The sequence below is a fragment of the Neofelis nebulosa genome, chromosome 4, assembly GCF_028018385.1.
Source record: "Neofelis nebulosa isolate mNeoNeb1 chromosome 4, mNeoNeb1.pri, whole genome shotgun sequence".
NCBI lineage: Eukaryota > Metazoa > Chordata > Mammalia > Carnivora > Felidae > Neofelis > Neofelis nebulosa.
In genome coordinates, this window is record NC_080785.1 from 42,847,937 (window position 1) to 42,872,144 (window position 24,208).

Sequence of the window (24,208 nt, forward strand, 5' to 3'; positions counted from 1 at the left end):
CACACCACATCCAAATCAGACAACAGCAATAATCAGAACCTAAGTCACCTCCTCCCTACAATGATGCTTCAACTTTTAAAGATCTACATTCTTTCTTTTCCCTGTACCTCAAATTCACTTCTCACCTATGTCTAGCCCTCCTTTCCCTCAGAGAAAGGTCCATGCAAATGAAAATTTAAAGGAATCTTAAAATAACTTCACCAAAATTTAATGAAACTTTATTCAGCTCGCTATAATTACCCTGCCCTGTTTTCAGATCCTGGTGCCATACTCTCCTTTACCCACGTTGCTATGATTTTTCGTAGAATACATGTTTATATTTATTCAATCTACAGTGACAAAGGCGATACAATTTCAATAGAACCATCTTCACTGTGGTGGTGATCTTCACCTCTACAACCAATCATTCAAGATTTGGGGGATGGGTTTGAAACAGAAAAGAATAAGTAAAATAGGTTCTCTCAGATGTCCCCATACTTTCCACAAATTAAAGAATGAAAGTTGAGTGATCTGCTGTGTCAAGATCATCTCATCTTCGGAAATACTTCATGCTCGAAGCTATGTTTAACCAGCCCTGCTTTCAGTTAGAGCCATGTCTGTCACCATGTGGATCAGCAACCACATATGAAATTTTCCCTTGGTTATTTTTACGCACAGATCTTCCATCAAAGAACTAAAGGCCCAAGATACAAGCTGCACACTCTTTTGCATGTTCTACTTGCTCACATTGGCATCATTCCTGCCTAGGTAAGTTCATAATTTAACATAGGATCTAGAAGCGGTGAAAATAAAAATCACCATACCTGGTTTCTGAACTGTACCACAGACAAAATCTGCTTTTAGAGGCAAGCGGATTTCTGACAAAGTAACTGATCCCTTGGATGCGACAAATTCACTTGGGGATATGGGACCAGCCTTGTTCTTCCTCTGGGGCCCTTCGTTCTTCAATTTATTCAACTCATCAATCAAAAGTGTTCTCTTCTCAGCTATGTAAAAATATGCAAGGTCACAAATATTAAAACTGCATCTGTCTCTAAATGAGACCGATTCAAGAAAATGCACTGATGCGGCAAATGTACGTAAGATCAAAGACAAGATCAGTACTTCTTTGTACAAGCAGGTGGTGGGTGGTTGGGTAAAACCTTGACTGCTCATCCGTCTACCAAATCTTTATGATTTAATGCTTGAACTTGCAGCCAGTTTTCTTGTATGGTATAATCTCTCCACCCTAACATGCCCTGTCATCTGCCACTACACATACACAACAAAGTTCACAGACTTTTTTAGCTACATGTAGATAGCCAGGTGCACAGACGAGAGAGAGAGAGAGAGAGAGAGAGAGAGAGAGAGAGAGAGAGAGAGACATTCATATATTCATTTTCCGGATACTTCAAAACTGCATTTCTTCAACTGCATTCCAATTCCTTTCACCTTTCATGCAAGCTACATTTTATTTTACATGTAGAGTATTCACAAATGTTATAAGAAACAAACAGAAACACAGATCAACTAAAACAGAAAAAGCCCTTTCTTTAAAATAGAGATTTCTAACTATCCTGGACAAAATAAGTCCTGATTTGGAATTCTGTTGGAATGGTTTCAGGTGTATCACACGTACTAGCAATGAGGAGAAGTCTTTCTGCTTCAGCTTCTTCTAGTGACCCTTTTCCGTGATCTTCATCAACACAGCAGTTAAGAGCCTGGCTGGCTTGATAGATTACTGTCTGCTGCAAATTTATTTCATTATTGAGTTCCTAGGGAAACCAAAGAAACGAGAAAAAGAACTCACATTTTTTTTATCACCATTTTCACTTTATTTAAAACTTCAGTTGTAACTAATCCTGTTGGATAATTTCCAAAATATCCATAGAGTGAAGTCAAAATGAAATTCTTTCACTGTTCAAGTGTCTGGACTATGCACCAAAAACATTCAACACGCTATAAAAATTACACTATAAACATTCTTATGAAAAGACTTTCAACTCACACTGAATAAAAATTATACTCGGGGCTATGTTCGACAAAGTAAAGATGTAGAAATTATCTGATTCATTTTATTTAAATTACATGTATGTTGTACATGACTTCCTTAGCATCAAAGAACCTCTAAGAGCAAAATGAAAGTTATACTTTAAGGATATTTATGACAAACGTGTTTAAATGTTTCAGCTATATCAAACAAGCTTCCAACCTGCCCAACAAAGAGGACCTTTCTCAAGTTACAATGAATTCAAGAGTGATTTACTGAACTCCAGTGTGTCAGACACTGTTCTACTCACTCAGGGTACGGAGACGAATAAGGCTGGGCCCTTGTCCTTAAGGAGTGTACGATCTAGTACAGAAAACATTCCAAGTCTCCTTTCCACGGAAGTACATACCTGCATTTTCTGTTTGATGTTCACTTGACCAGGAAAGGCATTCTTTTTCTCATCCAACTTCGAAGTAACATCTTCCTTCCGAACAATCACTTGCTTTATTGAAGGACGTTCTGTTTCTTTGAATCTTTGAGATCTGTACGCATCAATGCTTCAGGAAATAAGGTATACTCTATTAGAAATCCAGCAACATGTTGAGCACTCTCTTTTTGTGAACATGTGGAAAATGCCATTTGGTAAAAGAGAGGCTGACAAAAGTCATTCCAAAGTTTTATACAGGTGAATTAATAACATTATAAGTTATAAATCTAAACTATGACCCTTAGTGAGTGAATGCCTTTTGAAAAACATGCTTACCTATAAAGAAGATCACGATCTTCAGAACCAATGCTATCACCTGACTCAGCTCGAGGAACACGGGTTCTTTGGAATTTCCCTGGCTTTGGACTTTCATCACTTACACTGGAATCTTTCAATTCCAATCGAGGTGAGAAAACTAAACTCTGCAGTGAAGCACATCAGGTATTAGTAGGTTTTATGAATGACACTGATTCTAAGTGATAACTCTGAGGAATTGAATAAATGCTCTATTATTAGGAAATGAAGATCCAATAAGTCAACTGATTTATGATGCATCATAAAAACAAAGGCAAACTAAAAAATAAGTTCCCTAAATAGTAAATGAATAAAAGTTCAAAGACAGCTAAAACCTGCACTTATAACTCTCTTAAAAACTTTTTCTAATTGAATCAATTTCTCAAACTGTAGCTATTCAATTTAGGGTGATAGCTAAAAACAATAATTGGCTCTCAATAAATGTTAGTTGTCTGTCTGCTGCTATGTACTAATATACTAGTGATTTAATATTCATATTAACCCCATGATATAGGCACTACTTTTAACCTCACTTAACAGGTGAGGGAACTGTGGCAAAGAGGTTAAATAACCCGGCCAATAAACAGCCAATGGCAGAGCCAGGATTTGAGCCCAAATGTCTGACCTTTTAAACCATGTCACAGTTTGCATTTTATCCAAGGTCACAGGAAACCACTGAAGCATTTTAAGCTCTCTTTTATGAGAACTGACGTCAGAGTTCCAGCATCCCCCTGGCTACCGAGTGCCAAATCCCCATGTACCAACTCAAACAAAAGGGCATCTCGTGATTGCTGCTTCTTTGTGTCCCGGGCCTGTTGACATTTAATCTTTTCTTACCTCCGGACTTACCACACCAACGGTCTGTGCTAACGGAGCAAGCAAAGACATGGAGGAGATGTTCAGTGCATCTTCCTGTTCTTCAGCGCTTTCTGCTTCTGCGTGGTCCATCTCCTCTTGGCTCTTTTCCATGTCCAGCTCACCTTCCACCAGGACATCACTGAAGATGTCATTAATTACTTTTGAACTATTGATATCATCGTCATCATCCACACTCATCTCAGTTTCACGTACCACTTCTGAAAAAGATTTCAGGAGGTGATTCTGTGACTCAGACCTTTAAGAATTAAAGGGATAGCAGAGCAGACCTAACGTTCACGGGCTTACTAAATAAACAGCAAAGCAGTGAAAGTTGGAACTGCCAAAAGCTGACTAAACACTTTGGATTTAAGAAAGAATATTAACTAAGAATGCGAACAACAAGATAATAGCCAGAAACTTCAGACTTACAAAAAAATGTTCTTTCGAGTAACTCTTTTTGTTTTTGGGGGAATGCCTTTTCACGTGGCTGTCAATAATAGGAAAATATTAACAGCACTTAAGGCAGGGTTCCCAAATAACCTTCAAGAACCACTAACCTCCCTAACAGTATATAAAGAGTGTGGAAGGGCAGTACATTTCCTTTCCCTATGAAAGTGAGTGATAGCTTTAATCAGATTTTCACAGGGATCTGTGACCTAAGATAACTGTTAACAGTGCTATCTCTTTGTGGAAGCTAGAATATTTCCTAGTGAAAAAAAGAGAGAAGGGTGCCTGGGTGGCTCAGCCGGTTAAGTGTCCGACTTCAGCTCAGGTTATAAACTCGTGGTTTGTGAGTTCAAGCCCCATGTTGGGCTCTATGCTGACAGCTCAGAGCCTGGAGCCTACTTTGGATTCTGTGTCTCCCTGACCCCCCCACCCCCCATTCTCTCCCTCTCTCTCTCTCAAAAATAAATAAAGATGTTAAAAAAATTTTAAAAAGAGAGAGAAAGAGGAGCGCCTGGGTGGCTCAGTCGGTTAAGTGTCTGACACTTGGTTTCAGCTCACGTCACACATGATCCCACAGTTTCATGGGTTTGAGCCCCACATCTCTGCACTGGCAGCATAGAGCCTGCTTGGGATTCTCCCTCTCTCTCCGCCCCTCCCCTGCTCACCCTATCTCTGTCTCTCTCAAAATAAATAAGCTTAAAAATATTCTTTAAAAAAAGAGAATATTACAGATCATGAGACATTTTGAAATACAGAACATTATATATTTGAATATGTGCTTCTACCAATATATTATATCTTATAGTGAGTTCAGAATTAATAGGAAATAAAGCATAAAAACCAACCAGTCTGCTGCTCAACCTTTGGGTCTGATGTTACTTTTAAAGACTTATCCTCTTCTAAAAACAATGTGATTTTCAAAGGGCTAGACTTCGTCATTTTATGTTCAGTGAAACCTAAAAAAAATTTTTAAGAAAAACCATATTACTATATGTAGGAACCTAGAATTTTTCAGTTGAGATATGTTTTGTATTCTTTTTTCTGATCATAAAACTATGCATTTCAGATCTAAATATGTATAGAGAATCCCCCAAGACAACTGTCCTCTCTTAACGTTCCCATCTCTCTTCCTCCCCAACAAGAGAAAGGGGACACCAATATTACCAGGCTATTTGTCCTTCCAGTTCCCCTGTATGTATGCAAATGTTATATCCTTTTGTTTTATCAGAAGGTCATCATCTATGCATGCATTTTATTTTTCACTTTTTAGAAAAAAGTGCCAATAAGAACACTTCATAAGCTAGCAATAGAAGGAAACTGAAACTACCTCAACAGAATACAGGCCACAAATGAAAAGCCACTGGCTAACATGATACTAAGTAGTGAAAAACCGAAAGCTTTTCCTTTAAGATCAGGAACAAGACAAGGATGCCCACTCTCACCACTTCTATTCAGCATAGCTTTGGAAGTCCTAGTCAGAGAAAATAGGCACGAAAAAGAAATAAAAAGCATCAAGATTTGAAAAGGAGAAGTAAAATTACCTCTGTTTATAGATAATAGGATATTATATGTAGAAAACACTATAAACATTCCACAAAAAATCCTGTTAGAATAAGCAAATTAAGCAAAGATGTAGGATATAAAATCAACACACAAAAATCACTTGCATTTCTGAACACTAACAAAGAAAAATCTGAAAGGGAAATTGAGAAAACAATCCCATTTACAATAGCATCAAAAAGAATAAAATACTTAGGAAAAAACCTAACCAAGGAGGTGACATAATTGTCCACTGAAAGCTGCGAAACATTGCTTAAAAACATTAAATAAGGCACAAATAGCTGGAAAGACATCCCATGATCATGGATTGGAAGACTTAATAGTGTCAAGATGTCAATAGTACTGAAAGCAATCTACAGATTCAATGCATTCTCATCAAAATCCCAGTAGCGTTTTTTAGAGAAACAGAAAAGTCCATCCTAAAATTCGTATGGAGCTTCAATTCAATAAATCTTGAATATACAAAATACCTTTGAAAAAGAACAAAATTAGAAGACTGACGTATCCAGATTTCAAAACATATTACAAAACTATAGTAATCAAAACGCTATGGCACAAACACAGACCAAGGGAACAAGAACAGAGAGCCACAAAAGAAAACCTCACATGTATGGTCAAATGATTTTTGACAATGCTGCCAAGATGATTTAGTGAGGAAAGGACAGTCTCTTCAACAAATGAGGCTGGGAAAACGATATGTACATGCAAAAAATGAAATTGGAACCTTATCTGATACCATATACAAAATTATCTCACAATGGATTAAACACTTAATTGTAAGACTCAAAACCATAAAGCTCCTAAACATAGGAAAACATCCATGACAATGGATTTGTCAGTTTCTTGGGTGTGACACCAAAAGCACAGGCCACAAAAGCACAAGCAGACAAATGGGACTACATCAAATTTAAAAACTTTTGTGCATCAAAGGACACATTCAACAGAGTTGAAAAGTCAACCTACAGGGGGCGCCTGGGTGGCGCAGTCGGTTAAGCGTCCGACTTCAGCCAGGTCACGATCTCGCGGTCCGTGAGTTCGAGCCCTGCGTCAGGCTCTGGGCTGATGGCTCGGAGCCTGGAGCCTGTTTCCGATTCTGTGTCTCCCTCTCTCTCTGCCCCTCCCCCGTTCATGCTCTGTCTCTCTCTGTCCCAAAAATAAATAAAAAATGTTGAAAAAAAAAAAAAAAAATTAAAAAAAAAAAGAAAAGTCAACCTACAGAATGGGGGAAGATATTTGTAAATTGTGTATCTGATAAGAGGTTAATATATGGAATATATAACTATGACTCAACAACAAAAATAAAATACCCTCATTAGAAAATAAGCAAAGAACTTGAACAGACATTTCTCCAAAGATGATATACAAATAGCCAACAAGCATATGAAAAGATGCTCAACACCACTAATTATAAAAGAAATGGAAATCAAAATCACAATGAGCTATCACCTCACACCCTAAAGGATGGCTACTATAAAAAACCAAACCAAACAAAACAAAAAAACAGAAAATAACAAGTGTTGGCAAGGATGCGGGAAAATTGGAATCCTTGTGCAGTGTTGGTAAGATTGTAAAATGGTGTGACTGCCACAGAAAATAGTATAATTATTCCTCAAAATACTTAAAATAGATCCACTATATGATCTAGCAATCCCACTTCTGGGTATATATCAAAAGAATTCCAAGCAGGGTCTCAAGGAGAAATTTGCATACCTGGCACTATTCACAATAACCAAGAGATGGAAGCGACCAAAATACCCATTGATAGACAATGGATAAACAAAAGGTACATATACACAATGGAGTACTATTCAGCCTTAAAAAGGAAGGAAATGCTGTCACAAGTTACAACATGGATAAACCTTGAGGACATTAAGCTAAATTAAATAAGCTAGTTACAAAAAGAAAAATACTATATGATTCCACTTATAGGACGTTTCTAAAGTAGTCAAATTCATAGAGACAGAAAGCAGAATGGTGGCTACCGAGGGCTGCAGAGAGGAAGAAATGGAGAGTTGCTGTTTAATGGGTACAGTTTCAGTTCTACAAGATGAAAAGGTTCTGGAGATCTGTTCTGCAACGATGTGAATATACTTAAAACTACTACTACTTAAAAACTGTTAGGATGGTGAATTTTAGTAACGTGTTTTTCACCAGACTTAAAAAAAAAACTAAAATGTTTAAGTGTCTCTGACATATTAAATGTCATTACATACAAAGCTATCGTATTCTTTTAAGCAGCTACATAATATTTGAGGACATGGATTTAGCATAATTTATTTAAACAGTTTGCTACTGATGGACATTGAGGTCATTTACACCTTATTACTAACAGTGCTACATTTCATCTCTTTGTATATACATCTTTGCACACTAGTTTTAAGAAGTCAACTTGTAGAAACACTTGTAGAAGAGCTAAATTAAAGAGCATGCACACTTTACAATTCAACAGATATTACTGAATCTTTCTCAAAAAAAAAAAAGAGTGGTAGTAATTTATCCTCCCATCAAGAGCATGAGTCCTGAGTCTGGAGAGAGAACTATGGAAGAAGCATATTGCATGGCTGAACTTTAAAGAATGAGTAGAAATAAAGACATTAATCTATCTTTTTACATTGAAGCAGTATTTCCGCTTTCCAATGCAATTTCCAAAACTCCAGTAGACTGAAAGCTACATATAAGTGGAGCAGAAGTGGAAAATGCTGACCTGTAGGTTCTGTGCTGGAAGGTTTTCCTGGTGTTTGATTTTCTGTCACCTTTTCCGTTACTGGAAGCGATGGGGTATTTGAAACAGCTTGGTGTTTTTTGAGGGGAGTGTTCTGACAGTGAATTTCCTGCAGAAAGGAAATGAAGATTTTATTTCTCAAAACTATAGATTTTCTGTCTATTTTTACATGTTATTAAATGAAACAAACACGAATCATTCTTTTATATAAGCTTCCTCAGAACAAAACAATGTATGTGAAAGGTCGCAGCCATGTTTAGATCACAAGAAGCCCTCAGTGCTGGTTCATTACTCTTAGTAATTCCCAGTACGTACAACTTTTAACAGACTAGGAGGCAGGAATGAAAATTCACATCAGAGTAGTTTTAGACAAACTGATTTAAGTGAAATCCACACAGAGAAAAGTAATTCCCCATATGTCACTTATCTCCTCCCACACCTATAAAATCTACTGACAGTTCCTGCATTAGGATTCCCCTAAACGGTTACTCAGGAGTAAAAGGCCAGGAAAACAAAGAACCAAAAACAGATCTGAAAAGAAGGAAAGAAAAAGAAAAAACAGGAAATCCCTCTGAGTCTTTTTTTAATCATTTATAAAGGCAATGGAAGAGAAACATTGATTGTTTGTTTCGGAAAAGGCTTTATGATTAAAGCAATAGTAGAAATAATCAAGTAAGAATAAGAATAACAGCAACCAATGCTTAGTAGAGCCTCATTTGTGCCAGTCACCTTCCCAAGCACTTGGCATTGCCTCCCTGAGTCCTCCCAATAACCCTGTAAGTTAGGTGCTACTACCTCCATTTTACAGATGAGAAGACCGAGACGCAGACGAGTTCAGCAACTTGCACACTCGGCTAGTAACTGGCAGGGCCAGTTTACAAACCTACACATTCTTATTCCCGATGTAATTTCAGACCGTGTTGTCTCTCGAATTAGAAGAAGCTTTTGATGCACGAACACAGGGTAAACTATCGAATGCTGTGCTGCAGACCTGGCTCTCTTGTGAAGGCAGGACTTCCCTACAATATTCTGTAATAAAGGTGGTTCTCTCCCCTAGACCCTGATGGCATGAGGGACAGCCCCTCTCCAGTCTCTAACACTAATTCCAAGGTCTCAGTAATCCTCTCCTCCTGCCCCTGCTCCTCTAGGCTCACGCCCCCTGGTTACACTGCACTCACCATCCTGCCTCTCCAGTCCAACACCTGCCATCACCTGGGTGATCTCAGTAGCCTCTTACAAAAAAAAAAAAAAATTGTAAGCAGCAAGAGATAACTCTTTTACAAAAGTCCGAATGAAAAGGAGGCAAAGAAAGGGGGGGTAAACAGGGGTCAGGAGAGTAGTTTTGGTTTTAAGATGACAGATAAGCTTGCTTATATATGGTTGCTATATATGGATGGGAAGCATTAGCACATTCCTTCCTTCCTTCCTTCAAGGACAAATTTATTGAGCCCCTACTGTGATCCAAGCACTAAAAACACAGATAAAGATGGATAAGGTCCTTGTGGACAGTGGTGGAAAGCAAAGGTAGAACAATTACAGGAAGATAAGTATTCCAGTCGAGGTAAATACAGGATGACATGGTGAAAAAAAAGAGGGGCCACTTAGGAAAAGGGCCAAGCAAGGATTTCCAGAGGGGACTAGAGTTTGACCTATTCCTAATGAAGTAGGAGCTCACCACAGAGATACTCTGTGCGGACAGAACAGCAAGGCAAAGGCCAAGAGATCTGAAAACGTGGATACATTTGAGAAACTGCAAATAGTCTACATGACAGGACTGAAGCACACGTGTGGAGGAGCAGTGAGGAGCCAGATTCTGAATGATTCTGGATGTCAAGCCAAGCACTTGAGACATTTTCTGATGATAGCTATGGAAAACTTTCCAGGATTTTAAGGAAGTGAATACACAAATATCTGCTTTATAAGACTATTTCCCTGGCAGCAGTGGGTAAGGTGGACAGGAAAACAGCCAGACTAGAAGCAGGGTTTTCAATACAAAGTTCTGGAAGTGATTAAGGTAACGGCAGAGGAAAACAGAGAGGACAGGCAGCTTGTGACATATTTAGAAAACATCCAATGATGTGTATGTGTTTGTGTGTGTGTGTGTGTGTGTGTGTGTGTGTGTGTGTGTGTGCGCATGCTAGGGGAAGATATAGTAATAAGAGGAGGTGGGAAGACACAGTAATAAAAGGAAGGAGCCAAGGAAGAACTCCCAGACTGTTTTAGCTGATGAGGTATAGAACAAAGACCTAGGTGAAAACAGAGACTCCATGGAGAATATACTTCTGCAAAACAGAGAGAAATACACTAGCTAGCCAGGCCAGGAGTTCAGGAGAGAGGTGAACACAGCATAGCTAAGCACCTTAGCATTTGTGTGCTTGGCTGAAGCTAAACATGAGGACAGAGAAGAGAAGCCCCAGGGCAAATGAGGAGAAAACAGGGTTAGGTCAGAACCCTGGGAAACATGATTTGTTAATCAAGAGAACTAGTAAAACAAAATCAATTAAATAGATCTTTGTCAAAGTATACTGGTTAAATGTATAGTTCTATTTCTACTGGTACCCACTTTAAATATAATTCTATTATTTTTAGCTGAAAAGTATATCCTAATACAGTATTTTGTACAAGTAGGCATGTAAATGAAGCAGAAAATAATTTACACTAAGGGACTTGGTTGAAGGCTGATTAATGAAATTTGACAGCAGGTAATATAGGAATAAACAGAAATTTGGGACATAATTGGTGACTGAAAAGGATTATGGATAGTCTGAAAGTGTGGTATGTGGGGAGGGTATACAATCAGTACTAAAATAAGTAGATTCTGAGAAACACTTTAGAACCAGCATGTAAGTAGAATATTAAAAGAAATGTGAAATAAATTGAATGATGAGAAGTTTTAAAATTTGATTTTAGGTAGCTCATCAGTGAATACGTTAAGAGTTCCACTGAATGGGAAAACATCACAAGAGAAAAGCAGAGTTGGAATGCATGCTGAAGGAGTTTATGAGTGGAAGGTGGCACAGTAAATTGGGACGGGATAAAGAAGTGTTTTACAACCAAACAGAACCAAGTTAGATCCCAGCACTGCTTTGGTACCAGGTTCACTTTCATATTTCTTGTTTACACCACCTGTTTGGTTTCTAGTTGTTTGCTTCTCGAGCTTTCGCCTTTTTCTGCACTCCATAAATTGCCCTTGTCAAATCGGCCACGAAGACATGCTAGTTCTTTCTCACGTTCCTAAAACAATCAAAAGCTCTATTTGATACGAGAGCAATAGTATGCTTAAGAATAATATACAAACATTACTAAACTTTGCTTGTCTTCAGTTTTAAGGGTAAAAAATTCACAATATTCATGGAATACAAGACAAAGTATTTCTAACTTGAAATAAGTGATACAAAGAATCACGATGCTATTTATCTCAGTCAAAAGACTGGTATCAGCATTCATAATTGGATTTCTAGGTCCTATGTCGAGACCACATGATGAATAGTGTTAAAAGCAGTAAGCCAGACCTGCTTGAGCTGTTGTGCCAAATGAGTAGTAGATGAAGATGTGTTTTGCTTGAATAATCTTTCTTGGATGGCCCTTGTATTTGGAGTGATAATGGGGGTTCTTTGGGGTGTGCTCCGAGCAGGACTTTGTTTGCTGTGTTCTTGACAACGCTCTCCAAAGCGCTCCAGGAAAGGCTTAATTCCTGCTCCTCGTACAGAAAACACACACATTTTGGAGGCCATTTAGAAGAAATAACAATTATCATTTCTATTGAAAAAGTTCTAAAATCCAGTAATGGCTCTAAAATGCTTTCATTCTATTTAGAATACTCATTGGGAAAGTAAACAGTAGGAAAATAGCTTTAAAAAAGAAATTTACCATACGATTCTATTTAATTCAAAGTCCTAAAATTTATAAGATTTTGTTCCTTAAAAAAGAAAGAAGAATTAAAAAAATTTTAAAAGATAGAGTGATGGGGCGCTCTGGTAGACTGGGTGGCTCAGTGGGTTGAGCATACTCTCTCTCTAAAAAAAAGGGGGGGTGAGGTAGAGTAAGAGAGCAGTGGGAGTTAGAAAACCTTTCAACTACATAATCAGAACTGGAAATAATCCTAAAGGATTGGAGATTCACAGTGTGTTTATTAATAGCACTCCCTGACCACCAAGTGCCCGAGCCATGATCACCCAACTACTTATATTTCTATAGCCCAATGTATTTCATCTTGCTTTTAGCAAGTCTAATATACTAAAATCCAGGGATTAAATCCTTCTCTCCCAAAAGAAAAATTAGAGATCATTCACTTTATCAAGGGATGTCTTCAATCTATAAAGTCTTAAACCAGTATTCCTTTGAAATAGTATGAAGTACATTTAAAGTAGAACAAATGAGGGGCGCCTGGGTGGCTCAGTCGGTTGAGTGTCTGACTTCAGCTCAGGTCATGATCTCATGGTCCGTGAGTTCGAGCCCCACATCGGTCTCTATGCTGACAGACCTGACCCTGGAGCCTGCTTCGGATTCTATGTCTCCCTCTCTGTCGGCCCCTCCCCCTCTTGTGCTCTGTCTCTCTCTCTCTCTCTCAAAAATAAATGTTAAAAAAAAAAAAAATTTAAAGTAGAACAAATGGGGGGTGCCTGGGTGGCTCAGTTGGTTGAGCATCTGACTTTGGCTCAAGGTTCATGAGTTCTAGCCCCACATGGGGCTCCCTGCTATCAGCGGGCACTCTGCTATCAGCATAACCCACTTTGGATCCTCTGTCCCCCTTCTCTCTGCCCCTCCCCCACTTAATCTCTCTCTCTTTCTCTCTCTCTCTCCCCCCACTCTCAAAATAAATAAATAAACTTTAAAAAAAGAAAAGTAGAACAAATGGGATATATACCACCCCCATCATGAAGATGATAGGGTTGTACTATATGAAAAGAGGCTTATCTCTATCAGAAATCAGCATTTTCCTACAAAAGGCCAGATAGTAAATATTTTGGGCTTTGCAGGCCCATTTGGCCACTGTCATAACTACTCAACTCTGCACTGAAGCATGAAAGCAGCCACAGACAACATGTAAATAAATGGGCATGGCTATGTTCCAATAAAACTTTATTTGCAAAAACAGGTAAAGGGCACAATTTGACCCAAGACTCCACATGTCACTTCACACCATTATCTCTAACTAAAACCACTAAGAATAGGTGTGCCTGGGTGGCTCAGTTAAGCATCTGACTTCGGCTCGGGTCATGATCTCGTGGCTCGTGAGTTTGAGCCCTGAGTCAGGCTCTGTGCTGACAGCTCAGAGCCTGAAGCCTGCTTCAGATTCTGTGTCTCCCTCTCTCTCTGCCCTCCCCTGCTCATGCGCATGTGCACACACTCTCTTTCTCACTCTCTCTGTAAAAACAAATAAACATTAAAAAAAAACATTTTAAACAAAATCCACTAAGAAGACAAAGAAACATGTAAATTAAATATCTCTGAGGCCTGATAATAAATTCTGGGCATATCCAATAGCCAAGAATAATAATAATTAAAAAAAAGGCTTCTTATCTATGCCATAAGTCTTCAGAAAATTGGGGATAACTAGTTCTGTTCCATGTGGGGATTTTGCTATTGCTTCAAATTCTCATTTCAGCTCCTCTGGAAACTGACTACTGCTTTCCTAGCCCATAACTAATGGATTCCCACTGTTATCTCTCTCTACTTCTCTTTTATAATGAACTACTGTTTCCGAGAGATTGTATTTTTAAGAAGTTAAAATTTTGAACTGAAAGTCTTTCCAAAAGCAATTCTAATGGAAAAGAATATTGTTCAAAGTAAATTATATCTCTATATATTTGAACCACGCTTTTTAGTCCTGGGTTTCTTTTTTTTTTTTTTTTTTTAATTTTTTTTTCAACGTTTTTTTATTTATTTTTTGGACAGAGAGAGACAGAGCATGAACGGGGGAGGGGCAGAGAGAGAGGGAGACACAGAATCGGAAACAGGCTCCAGGCTCCGAGCCATCAGCCCAGAGCCCGACGCGGGGCTCGAACTCACGGACCGCGAGATCGTGACCTGGCTGAAGTCGGACGCGTAACCGACTGCGCCACCCAGGCGCCCCAGTCCTGGGTTTCTCAACCAACAGCATGTGGGGGTATGCCAGAAGGTTTAAGCCCCCACAAGATAAATACGGATTTCTAGGAACATCAATTTACTATAGGGAATTTCGAACTTCCACATGTATATACTCACACACAATATAACCACATACAAATATAATTAGGAGTGGAGTCATTTGTATACACCTCATTTTCCTTTGCTATCAGGGGTGCCTTCATATTTAAGTTTGGAAAGCATTGCTCTGCACACTTGGTTTTAAGAATGTTTCTCCATTATGCCCTTAAAATGTGATTTCCAGTTCTATACGCTTTGTCTCCATCAAAAAGTATGGAAGAAAGAAACTACATGGTCATTCTAGAAAAAAACCATGTCTAAGTTGTTAAAATGTAACAAGTTACATACTTTGACCAGTAACTGGACAAGTCTACACTAATGAATATTCATTCAATGAGTTAGAGCTGAATTTGAAGAAGTTCCATTTTATACATTCAGACACTTGCCATGGCAAACCACGAACATACAATTCATGACTCGACACCTAAAACGCTGAGAACAGACATTCTGAAAACAGTCAGCAGTAACTAGATTTTTAAAAAGATACATAACCTGGTGTTGCAGATTTGTCTTTAGATTGAGACTGCCGACATATTTCTCTATTTAATTCTTCTTTGGGCCCAACTGTCTGGGATACGGTTGACTTCCCAGTTGGTTTCGATACCTCTGTTTTCAGGAGACTAACAGGAGTTTTGTGAAGTAGCTCAGGATTTTGTACCTCACAATTTTTAGCTTCAGCAAGGGATACAGTAGAAGATTTCACTGGGGAAGAAGCAGCTTTCTGAAACATGATAACACTTAGGGTAAATAACAATATTCATAATATCTAAAGGTAGACTTAAAACAAGTTAAATTCTATTTGCTTAGTAGCCTTTAAGTAAACTTATGAAAAACAATTTTTCCCCCTAATAGATCAAACCATTTTGAAAGGTTTGACAAAAAATCAACTTAGAAAATGCTACTATTTGGGGTGCCTGGGTGGCTCAGCCAGTTAAATGACTCTTGATTTCAGCTCAGGTCATGATCTCACGGTTCGTGAGTTCGAGCCCCAAGTCAGTCTCCGTGCTAACAGTGCAGAGCCTGCTTGGGATTCTCTCTCCCTCTCTCTCTGCCTCTCCCCTTCTTATGCTTTCTCTTTCTCTCAAAACATGTAAAAAGAATTTAAAAAAGAAGAAAATGGTACTCTTTTTTTTTTTTTTTTTCAACGTTTTTAATTTATTTTTGGGACAGAGAGAGACAGAGCATGAACGGGGGAGGGGCAGAGAGAGAGGGAGACACAGAATCGGAAGCAGGCTCCAGGCTCCGAGCCATCGGCCCAGAGCCTGACGCGGGGCTCGAACTCACGGACTGCGAGATCGTGACCTGGCTGAAGTCGGACGCTTAACCGACTGCGCCACCCAGGCGCCCCTAGAAAATGGTACTCTTTAAATTATAATATATAATTTAGTCTGCATAATATATTGAGGAATAATTTCATGTAAGGGATAAGGTCACTCCCTATTTTAAAAAACAATTTCTTTTATATTATCTCACTAGCACCTTTAATAAATGTTAAGCATATTAGAGCACATTGCATATTTTTGGTATTTTAATTAAGTCAGTATTAATTTAACAAAATCATATGTATTTGATGGCTAACTATAACATATTAAGTGCTTTATGCAAAGCACTTTGCTGTGGGTTTTATACACGTTGTCTCATTTAATCTTCCCAATAACCCTTTCTTTCCCATTTTACAGATGGGAAAATAAGGTTTTACAAGATTAATGTCTAAAGCCACATTTTCAATTACGTGGCAGAGCTTGGGTTGAATGCAACTCTATCAAATTCCCAAACCTGGCTCTACATTTAAAAACAATGCACAGAAACATACTACTCTTTTGCTTTTCTGTTTTTTAAGATTGTTTTTGAAAGCTGTTGATGTAATTCATGTGCAAGGGAAAACTTTCAAACATTTCAAAAGAATATATGGTAAAATTATCATACCCACCCTTGACAATCTTGTTCAGCAAATGCCTTTGGAAGGCAACTTTAGCTACTAGTTTATTAAATGTCCCTTCAGAGAAATTTGATATCTTATATTTATACACATACATAAAGCATTCTGCAGAGAAAATAATTATCAGTTGCTCTCCCTGCTGACTAAGAAGAGGCTCCATCATTCCATTATTATTATATACCTTGGAATTGTATGAACTTAGTGTAATTTAGTTGTCAATTACTAATTTATTTGGTATAGGCTACCAAATTTAGGATTTTTACTTTCTACGCCCCCAATTTCTAAAAATACATACAAACACCATGTATATATGATACATACCTACACACACATACACATTATCACTCATAACCAAAAAGAAAAGGTTTCCCAAGACTGATACTGCATGACTTACCACAGAGCTGGAAACTGTAGCATCATTCAAAGATGCACCCACAGCACTCGAGGACGGAGCTTTATTCAAAGAGGCCTCACCATCCCTTTGGGAACAGCATGCAGCTTCCTGCTTGACACTGCTGCTATTGATCCTAGCAGATGCTCCACTTGCAGAGGAAAATTTGGATAAACAAGTGGTACCAGGCTGTTCTTGTGCACTGTTTTGCTTTGCAGATGAGTAATTTACATCATCTTCCCACGAGCAAATAGTTGCGGCAAGGTTGGCCAGACGGCCCCTTCTACCAACTGGAGTTGCCGAGGCATCTGCAGGGGGTGGTTTGGGAGGCGAGGCAGCCCTTCCCTCTGATGGCATTGGTGACATGAGTGAGCTTTCGGGTATCTCGTCTGAAAATGTTTTCAGAAAAAGAGTAAGACCCATGTTCAAGCGTGACGCATACGTGTAATCCCAGGATCGCTCCACTCAGAATTTTAAGAAGAGGTTCGTAGAGGGGTGCTTGGGTGGCTCAGTCAGTTAAGCATCTAACTTCGGCCCAGATCATGATCTCACTGTTGGTGAGTTTGAGCCCCGCATCAGGCTCTCTGCTGTCAGCACAGAGCCGGCTTCAGATCCTCTGTCCACCTCCCCCCCCGCCCCATGTCCCTCCCCCATTTGCTTTCTCTCTCTCAAAAACAAATTTAAAAAAGTTTTAAAAAAATAAAGAGGTTAGTAGGTTTCAGAACTAATAAAAAGCTCTCGTATGCATGAAACTACCAGCTGCTTAAATTTGACAATACCTTTTCAAATCAGAGGATACTTAATCCAAATTAAAACAAAAAGAAACCCACGAACTTCTTATACCTATTTTTTTTCAATTTTTAATGGATCATGAATGCCCGAAGGTACTGTACATTTAGGTTATATTTTTAGAATTAAATCATTTTGTTACACTACTGCACAGTTTAAGCTTACAGATGCCACAGGTACTTTTTGTTTTAAAAATGGAGTAAACCAGTGCTGTACAATCGAACTTCCTGCAATGATGGAGACGTTCCATATCCGTGCTATCTAGTACAGTAACCAACCACTAGCCAGCCACATGTGGCTAGTGAGCACTTGAAATGTAGCTAGGGCAACTCAGAAACCTCATTTCATTTCATTGTAATTAATTTAAATCTTAAAGGCTACATATGGCTATTGTCTCCAGAATTGGATAGCACAGGGCTAGACAGCAGTGTTTTTCCACAGTTACTTCATTTTCCACAGTTACTTATCGATCTCACGTTAGTAATGGATAGCTGACGAAGCCCTGTACGTATTCCTCCTCTGTACAAACACTTTTTGTCTCTGCACATAATTATGCTCAAGTCGGTCTCATCTTTTTTTTTTTTTTTTTTTTTTAAATTTTTTTTTTTTTTTCAACTTTTTTTTAATTTACTTTTGGGACAGAGAGAGACAGAGCATGAACGGGGGAGGGGCAGAGAGAGAGGGAGACACAGAATCGGAAACAGGCTCCAGGCTCCGAGCCATCAGCCCAGAGCCTGACGCGGGGCTCGAACTCACAGACCGCGAGATCGTGACCTGGCTGAAGTCGGACGCTTAACCGACTGCGCCACCCAGGCGCCCCCAAGTCGGTCTCATCTTAAAGCTAAACACAAATACCCTCTCACCAACATATACCCCTCTGCAGCTGCCCCTCTTGCCCTGCACAAATATTCTCTCACCACTCAGCTCCCTTCAACCTGCCTCTGCCTACACCGCAGCCCGCAAGTTGCATTTGCTGTTGTCACTAGATGCCAGTGCACACTCTGTAGGCCTTGTGTTTCTGCTGGTGACATCATGCTCTGCTAGTTCTGTCCTTGTGCCAGATCTTCCATGGTGTCCTTGCAACTACCGACCACTTCCATTCGGCTACCACCCAAGCACCCCAAATAACATATCTGACGTTGAGACTGCCGCAAACATGTTCCTCCTCATCATGACCTCTTCCTCCTTCTCCCTTCACCTCCTTCACCATCCAGGCATCAAGTTCCAGAGATTGTCTCCTAAATCTTACAGATCTGGCCTCTCCCCTTCACTTCCACAGGCCTTCATCCCACATGTGGACTATAACACGAGCCTTCTAACTGATCCTCCTGCTCGAGTCTCTGCCCTATTCAGTCCCTCCTTACTTCTGATGCCAGAGTGATCTCTCTACAACATTTGCCCACTTAAACTCTTCCAGTATGCCACCATCACCTCCTGGTTAAATTCCACATGCTCTGGACCCCTGCTGCTTTCTTCAAACCGATCTCATTTTTCTACCAGAAAATACCTACTCTTTATGCACACAGTGTGTTTATGGTAACTCTGCTTTTTAGGCATTCTGTTGCTTCTGCCTAGGATACCTCCTCCACTGTCTGAAGCCAGTGGTCCTTTGGAGTCCAGGTTGATTGCCTCTGCCTCCTCCAGAGAGTCTTCCCTGAACCCCACTGCCCTTGCAAGACCCCTTTGCATACCTCTGTTGCTTTCCTGAGAATAAGCCCTGTCCTCTATGCAGATGACAGTTTTATTATCATGTTTTAGGAATGAGCTTACTGGAACTCTAGCTCCACTAACTGTTCTCGATCAGAAAAGAAACTTCAGATAAGTTCTATTTTAGTATAGTTCCTCATTTAATTGGCTGCTACCCACATCCTGGATAACATTCACTAAATCATTCACTGCAAGTGCTTTATTCTCAAGTGTCAGTGCTTAGAATCAGACAGGCTATGCCTTAATGAGATTTATTTTCAAAGCTGAGGTAGGCATGTGTTAACATTTGCTTTCAAAATGTTCAAAATCACTGCTGCAATGCTTTCTGCTCTAGAATGTTGAGGGTCTTATCTGTTCTTTTTTTTTTTTTTTTAAATTTTTTTTTTTTCAACGTTTTTTATTTATTTTTGGGACAGAGAGAGACAGAGCATGAACGGGGGAGGGGCAGAGAGAGAGGGAGACACAGAATCGGAAACAGGCTCCAGGCTCCGAGCCATCAGCCCAGAACCTGACGCGGGGCTCGAACTCACGGACCGCGAGATCGTGACCTGGCTGAAGTCAGACGCTTAACCGACTGCGCCACCCAGGCGCCCCGAGGGTCTTATCTGTTCTAAGCGTGGATTCTGTCACAGCCCTCTCTCCACTATCCGTAAATACCTCCTACAAAACAGAAATGGGACATCCTTGTGTTTAGGAACATGTACCAGTTAGCCTCCTTGGGCACTGTAAAGCATGGTGAGCCCTGCCCACTATTAAGATAAATAGGCATAACAGACAATATGGAACATCTGTACTCTGTTACATGCCCCAAAATACCAAGTAAGTCAGGGCACCTGGGTGGCTCAGTTGGTTAAGCGGCTGACTTCAGTTTAGGTCATGGTTGCATGCTTCGTGACTTCGAGCCCCATGTCAGGCTCTGTGCTGACAGCTCAGAGCCTGGAGCCTGCTTTGCATTCTGTGTCTCTCCCTCTCTCTGCTCCTCCCCTTCTCCCCACCCCCCAAAATAAATAAACATTAAAAAAAAAAAAAAAGCTAAAAGTCATCAGGTAAGTTATAGCAGGCAAGAGTTGAGCACTAGAGTCAAACTACTGAGCTTGGAATTTTAGCTTCTAATTCTAGGCAGGCCTCTTGCTCTCTCCAAACCCAGTTTCCTTTTCGATACCATGAACATAAAAGTGGGATGTATGTCATTAGATTTCTATAGGAATTAAATGCTATATTAGAACAAATAATGTTTAGAATGCCTAGCACTTTACACAGTATTTGCTCTTGAAATTACCATCACTGCCAAAAAGAATAACTTTAAATGCTCTACTGTCCAATACTTATCAAAATTTCAGACAAAAAGAATTAATATTTACGAAAGACTGCCTAAATCTGTGTAATGCATCCATTTCTTCAAGTCACTTGGTCTCAATTCTGTCTACGCATCAGAGTAACATACAGAGCTTAAAAAAAAAAAAAAAAGACAAAAGCACACCCCAGGGCTCCACCACACTCCTGAGATTCTAATCCAACAGTCCAAATGTTTCCATTACACGGCTCCAGGCCGAAAGCCAAAGCTAAAGGAACATTTCCTTGGGTAAGGCCCAGTTGCCAGTGAGCTGTCCACCTGTACTGTGCTGGCTCTCTTTGCAACTGTGCTTACTGAACTGAGCTTGGAGCCAGGCCGCCTGCCTACCTTGAAAAACCTTACACATTTACCACCTTCTGCAAAGTCATCTTTCAGGACCCAGGAAAGAAAGTTCTCTTGGGTCTTAGTTCCGGCCATGGTTCTGCTTTCATCTTGTAAACAAACACCAGTCACGTAACTGATGGTGTTTCACCTCTTTGCATGGGCTGCTAGTAAGTTCAGAACTCTGGCAAGTGAGATGGACCTTAAAGCCTGTATTTAATAAAATAATTTTACCCTTCCCTTCTTTGTTTTTCCTTCCCTTCACCCTGGAATTTCCTTATTTTTCTTGTTTTGTAATATAGTTGTTTTTGTAAGTCATCTCAAGGCTTTTTTTGGTAAGAAGATAGGAGACAAAATTGATCATAGAACACATAATCCTGCAGCATGACTGCTGATTTGCTGTGACACTCTCCATGTGAGTATGAGCCCAGGTCACTTCACTGGGTCCCAGCACCTTAGTGTAACATGCTTTATACGTGCTCAATAAGTGTGTAAGTGTTCTCTCCCCTCTATTAAATAGTACTGCATACTTTAGCCACTCAAATTTATTTAATTAGTTAATCCATCAAATGGGATTTCTTGCATATAGAGCTGAAGATCAGCAAGGCTAATAATGCCAAGGTAAGTTTGTTCTCTATTGTTTTTAATTGAAAATATAAGATGATTCTGTCATAAGACCATGCTTTTGTGAGCTGGTCTAAGAACCTCATCAGCACCCACTTCAATGAGAACACAACCAACTTATAAATATGCTATTGATATACAAACCATTTGTAGGCAACGGATACTCAGGAGATAGATAAAACAGAAGCGTTTATCTTTCGTGTGTTAACCAATAAATCAGATTTTCAACCTACCAAGTTGAGTCTTCTTGAAACAGATTTGAAGGACCATGCCATCCCTCTAATTCATACCTGTCATGTCATTATTATCCCAATGGCGCCGCTGCTCCGCCAGTCTTTGCATTCGTGTTTTCACTGAAGAGCCTGCCCTCGCTTCCAGTCTTGAGTTAAGCCCTGTCCTCACACCCGGCAGCGGTGCCGGGACAGCCTCGGCATCACTGACAGGAGCTGGCGTCTGTGGCTGCGCCCGAGGAGGCAGAGGACTTGGAGGACAGGCTTTTGCAGAAGCTGACTCCACTGGCTTTTCATTTTCCAAGTTAGAAACTTCTACTTCAGCGTTGTCAGAACAGCGTTTTTTTGATGGTGATGGTTTTGTACAAGATTTCTCTAGATTAAAAAGGATACCCCCCCAAAAAAAACATTCAGAAGTCTGCAATTTCTCATAGCCTAAACAACTTGCAGTAGGTATGTGACAAATTATTTTAAAAACATCATGTTTCTCTAGACTCTTTAAATGATTTTCCTTGCAACAAGAAATATGTAAAATTCTACTTTTAGTGACTTAGAAATCTGATATGAAAGATTTCTTTTTCAGCAAACATATAATTTCTAGTTTAAAACACCTAAATAAAAAGATGTTCAAATAATATTCTCCAGACATATGCCTGATACTTTATGTAGTCTTAAGACGCTAGGAAATAAAAAGTGCATACACATATAATAAGCAAATGTTTTGAATGATTTCAAAGATCACACAGCCCAATTACCTCATTTTTAGATAAGGAAAACCAAATGCAGAGCAATGATGTTACCTGCCTAAAGCAACACAGCTAAGGGTAGAAATAGGCTTTCTGTTTTTAAAACAATCTTTCGTGAACCATACCATATACATGCAGTATATCATACACGCAATATATATATACAATATATACCATGTATGTCTGATATATAGGTCACATATGTGTAACATATATACCATGCATGTGTAACAAATCACATGTGTAATATGTATACCATATATATGTGATATATATGGTATTCCTTCCTTCAAAATGTATAAACATATGAAAATAAATTCCTATTCTATGGTTAGCTTACAAAGTTAACTGTGAGCCTGCTCCATGCCCCCATCTCTTGTAATATTGATTTTGCCTTCTGTAATGCTCTTTTTCTATTTGTATTTTTAAATTTATACTAAGGAAAATTATTATCTCCAGACTATTCCACACTCTAGGAAAACACTAAAGCAGCCAGCTTACTGATGCAGGCTGGGGATGCCAGGATTTAGGACAGAATAAGTTAAATTTCCAGGTGAGTTTAGGTTTGTTTATTTGTGTGTATTTATTTGTTTTTGTTTAATTCACTGGTTCTTAAATTAACAACCTATACATCGAGCCTAGCTCTAGAGAGCTGGTTCAACTGACAGAGGATGAGAATACTCACTAAATATCAAGCATCTGCGAGCAGGTAAGCCTTTCGCTGCCCTACTCATGCCAGAGACACTATCTGAACTGGGTGGTCAGCTATTCTGGCATCGTTGGGGTGGATAAAGTCCATGCCACCACTGTGTAATTAAGTGTTCCCCTGCTCCTTTACTTTTCTTCCCTTGGGGGTTTTAAATAACCTTAGGTTGAGGAAAATAAAATTCAACCAATTAATTTGAAGTATTTATTAGATACTCTGCTCTGGCCTGGTAGTTCTAGGCCTAATATAACAGACCTAAAATAGAATAGAAGGCTGATCTTTCCCCAGAGGCTATTATATATTTGTCTCCCAAAGACCTTGGTTTTTCTACACGCGCAATAAAATGTTTGGGGCTGATCTCCTTTAAAAGATGCAAATTTTACTTTTCCCCACAAAGTCTTTTACCTTCACTACCAGGTAGAGGCTGTTGGTTACTTGCTTCAGTAAGTGGCTCTCTGGTTCTCTTAGCATGCATGGCAGACCTTGCTGCTGCTGTGGGCCTCTCAGCCATCTTTCTCTGAAGATTCTCTCGCCTGGCACGGGTTCGTTCAAGCAGTTTCTACATATATAATATATCAACATTAAAACACAAGTTTAGTCAAAAGTTCACAAAACTTGAGGCACCTTCTAAAATCACTAATTGCCATGTAGGATAACAGTTAAATACATTTCAAAAATGGGATCCTAAGTAATTAAGTCAAAATTCACCAAAGAAGCACCCCAATGTCAAAATTATTACAGGGGTGCCTGGGTGGCTCGGTCAGATAAGTGTCCAACTCCTGATTTCAGCTCAGGTCACGATCTCATGGTTCATGAGTTTGAGCCCCACGTCAAGCTCCGCATTGACATTGCAGGGCCTCCTTGAGATTCTCTCT

General features: G+C 39.4%; 1 protein-coding gene across 1 annotated transcript in view; it reads right to left on the bottom strand.

Moving 5' to 3' along the window:
- Window positions 1-24,208, bottom strand: part of ANLN (anillin, actin binding protein) — a 48,707-nt gene that overhangs the window by 18,131 nt on the left and 6,368 nt on the right. Inside the window, 13 exon segments of the mRNA XM_058724603.1 lie at window positions 804-986; window positions 1,619-1,754; window positions 2,379-2,526; window positions 2,733-2,878; window positions 3,588-3,826; window positions 4,901-5,011; window positions 8,320-8,446; window positions 11,464-11,571; window positions 11,850-12,034; window positions 14,995-15,247; window positions 16,860-17,245; window positions 21,942-22,256; window positions 23,739-23,892. Coding sequence (XP_058580586.1) covers window positions 804-986; window positions 1,619-1,754; window positions 2,379-2,526; window positions 2,733-2,878; window positions 3,588-3,826; window positions 4,901-5,011; window positions 8,320-8,446; window positions 11,464-11,571; window positions 11,850-12,034; window positions 14,995-15,247; window positions 16,860-17,245; window positions 21,942-22,256; window positions 23,739-23,892 — 2,491 coding nt within the window.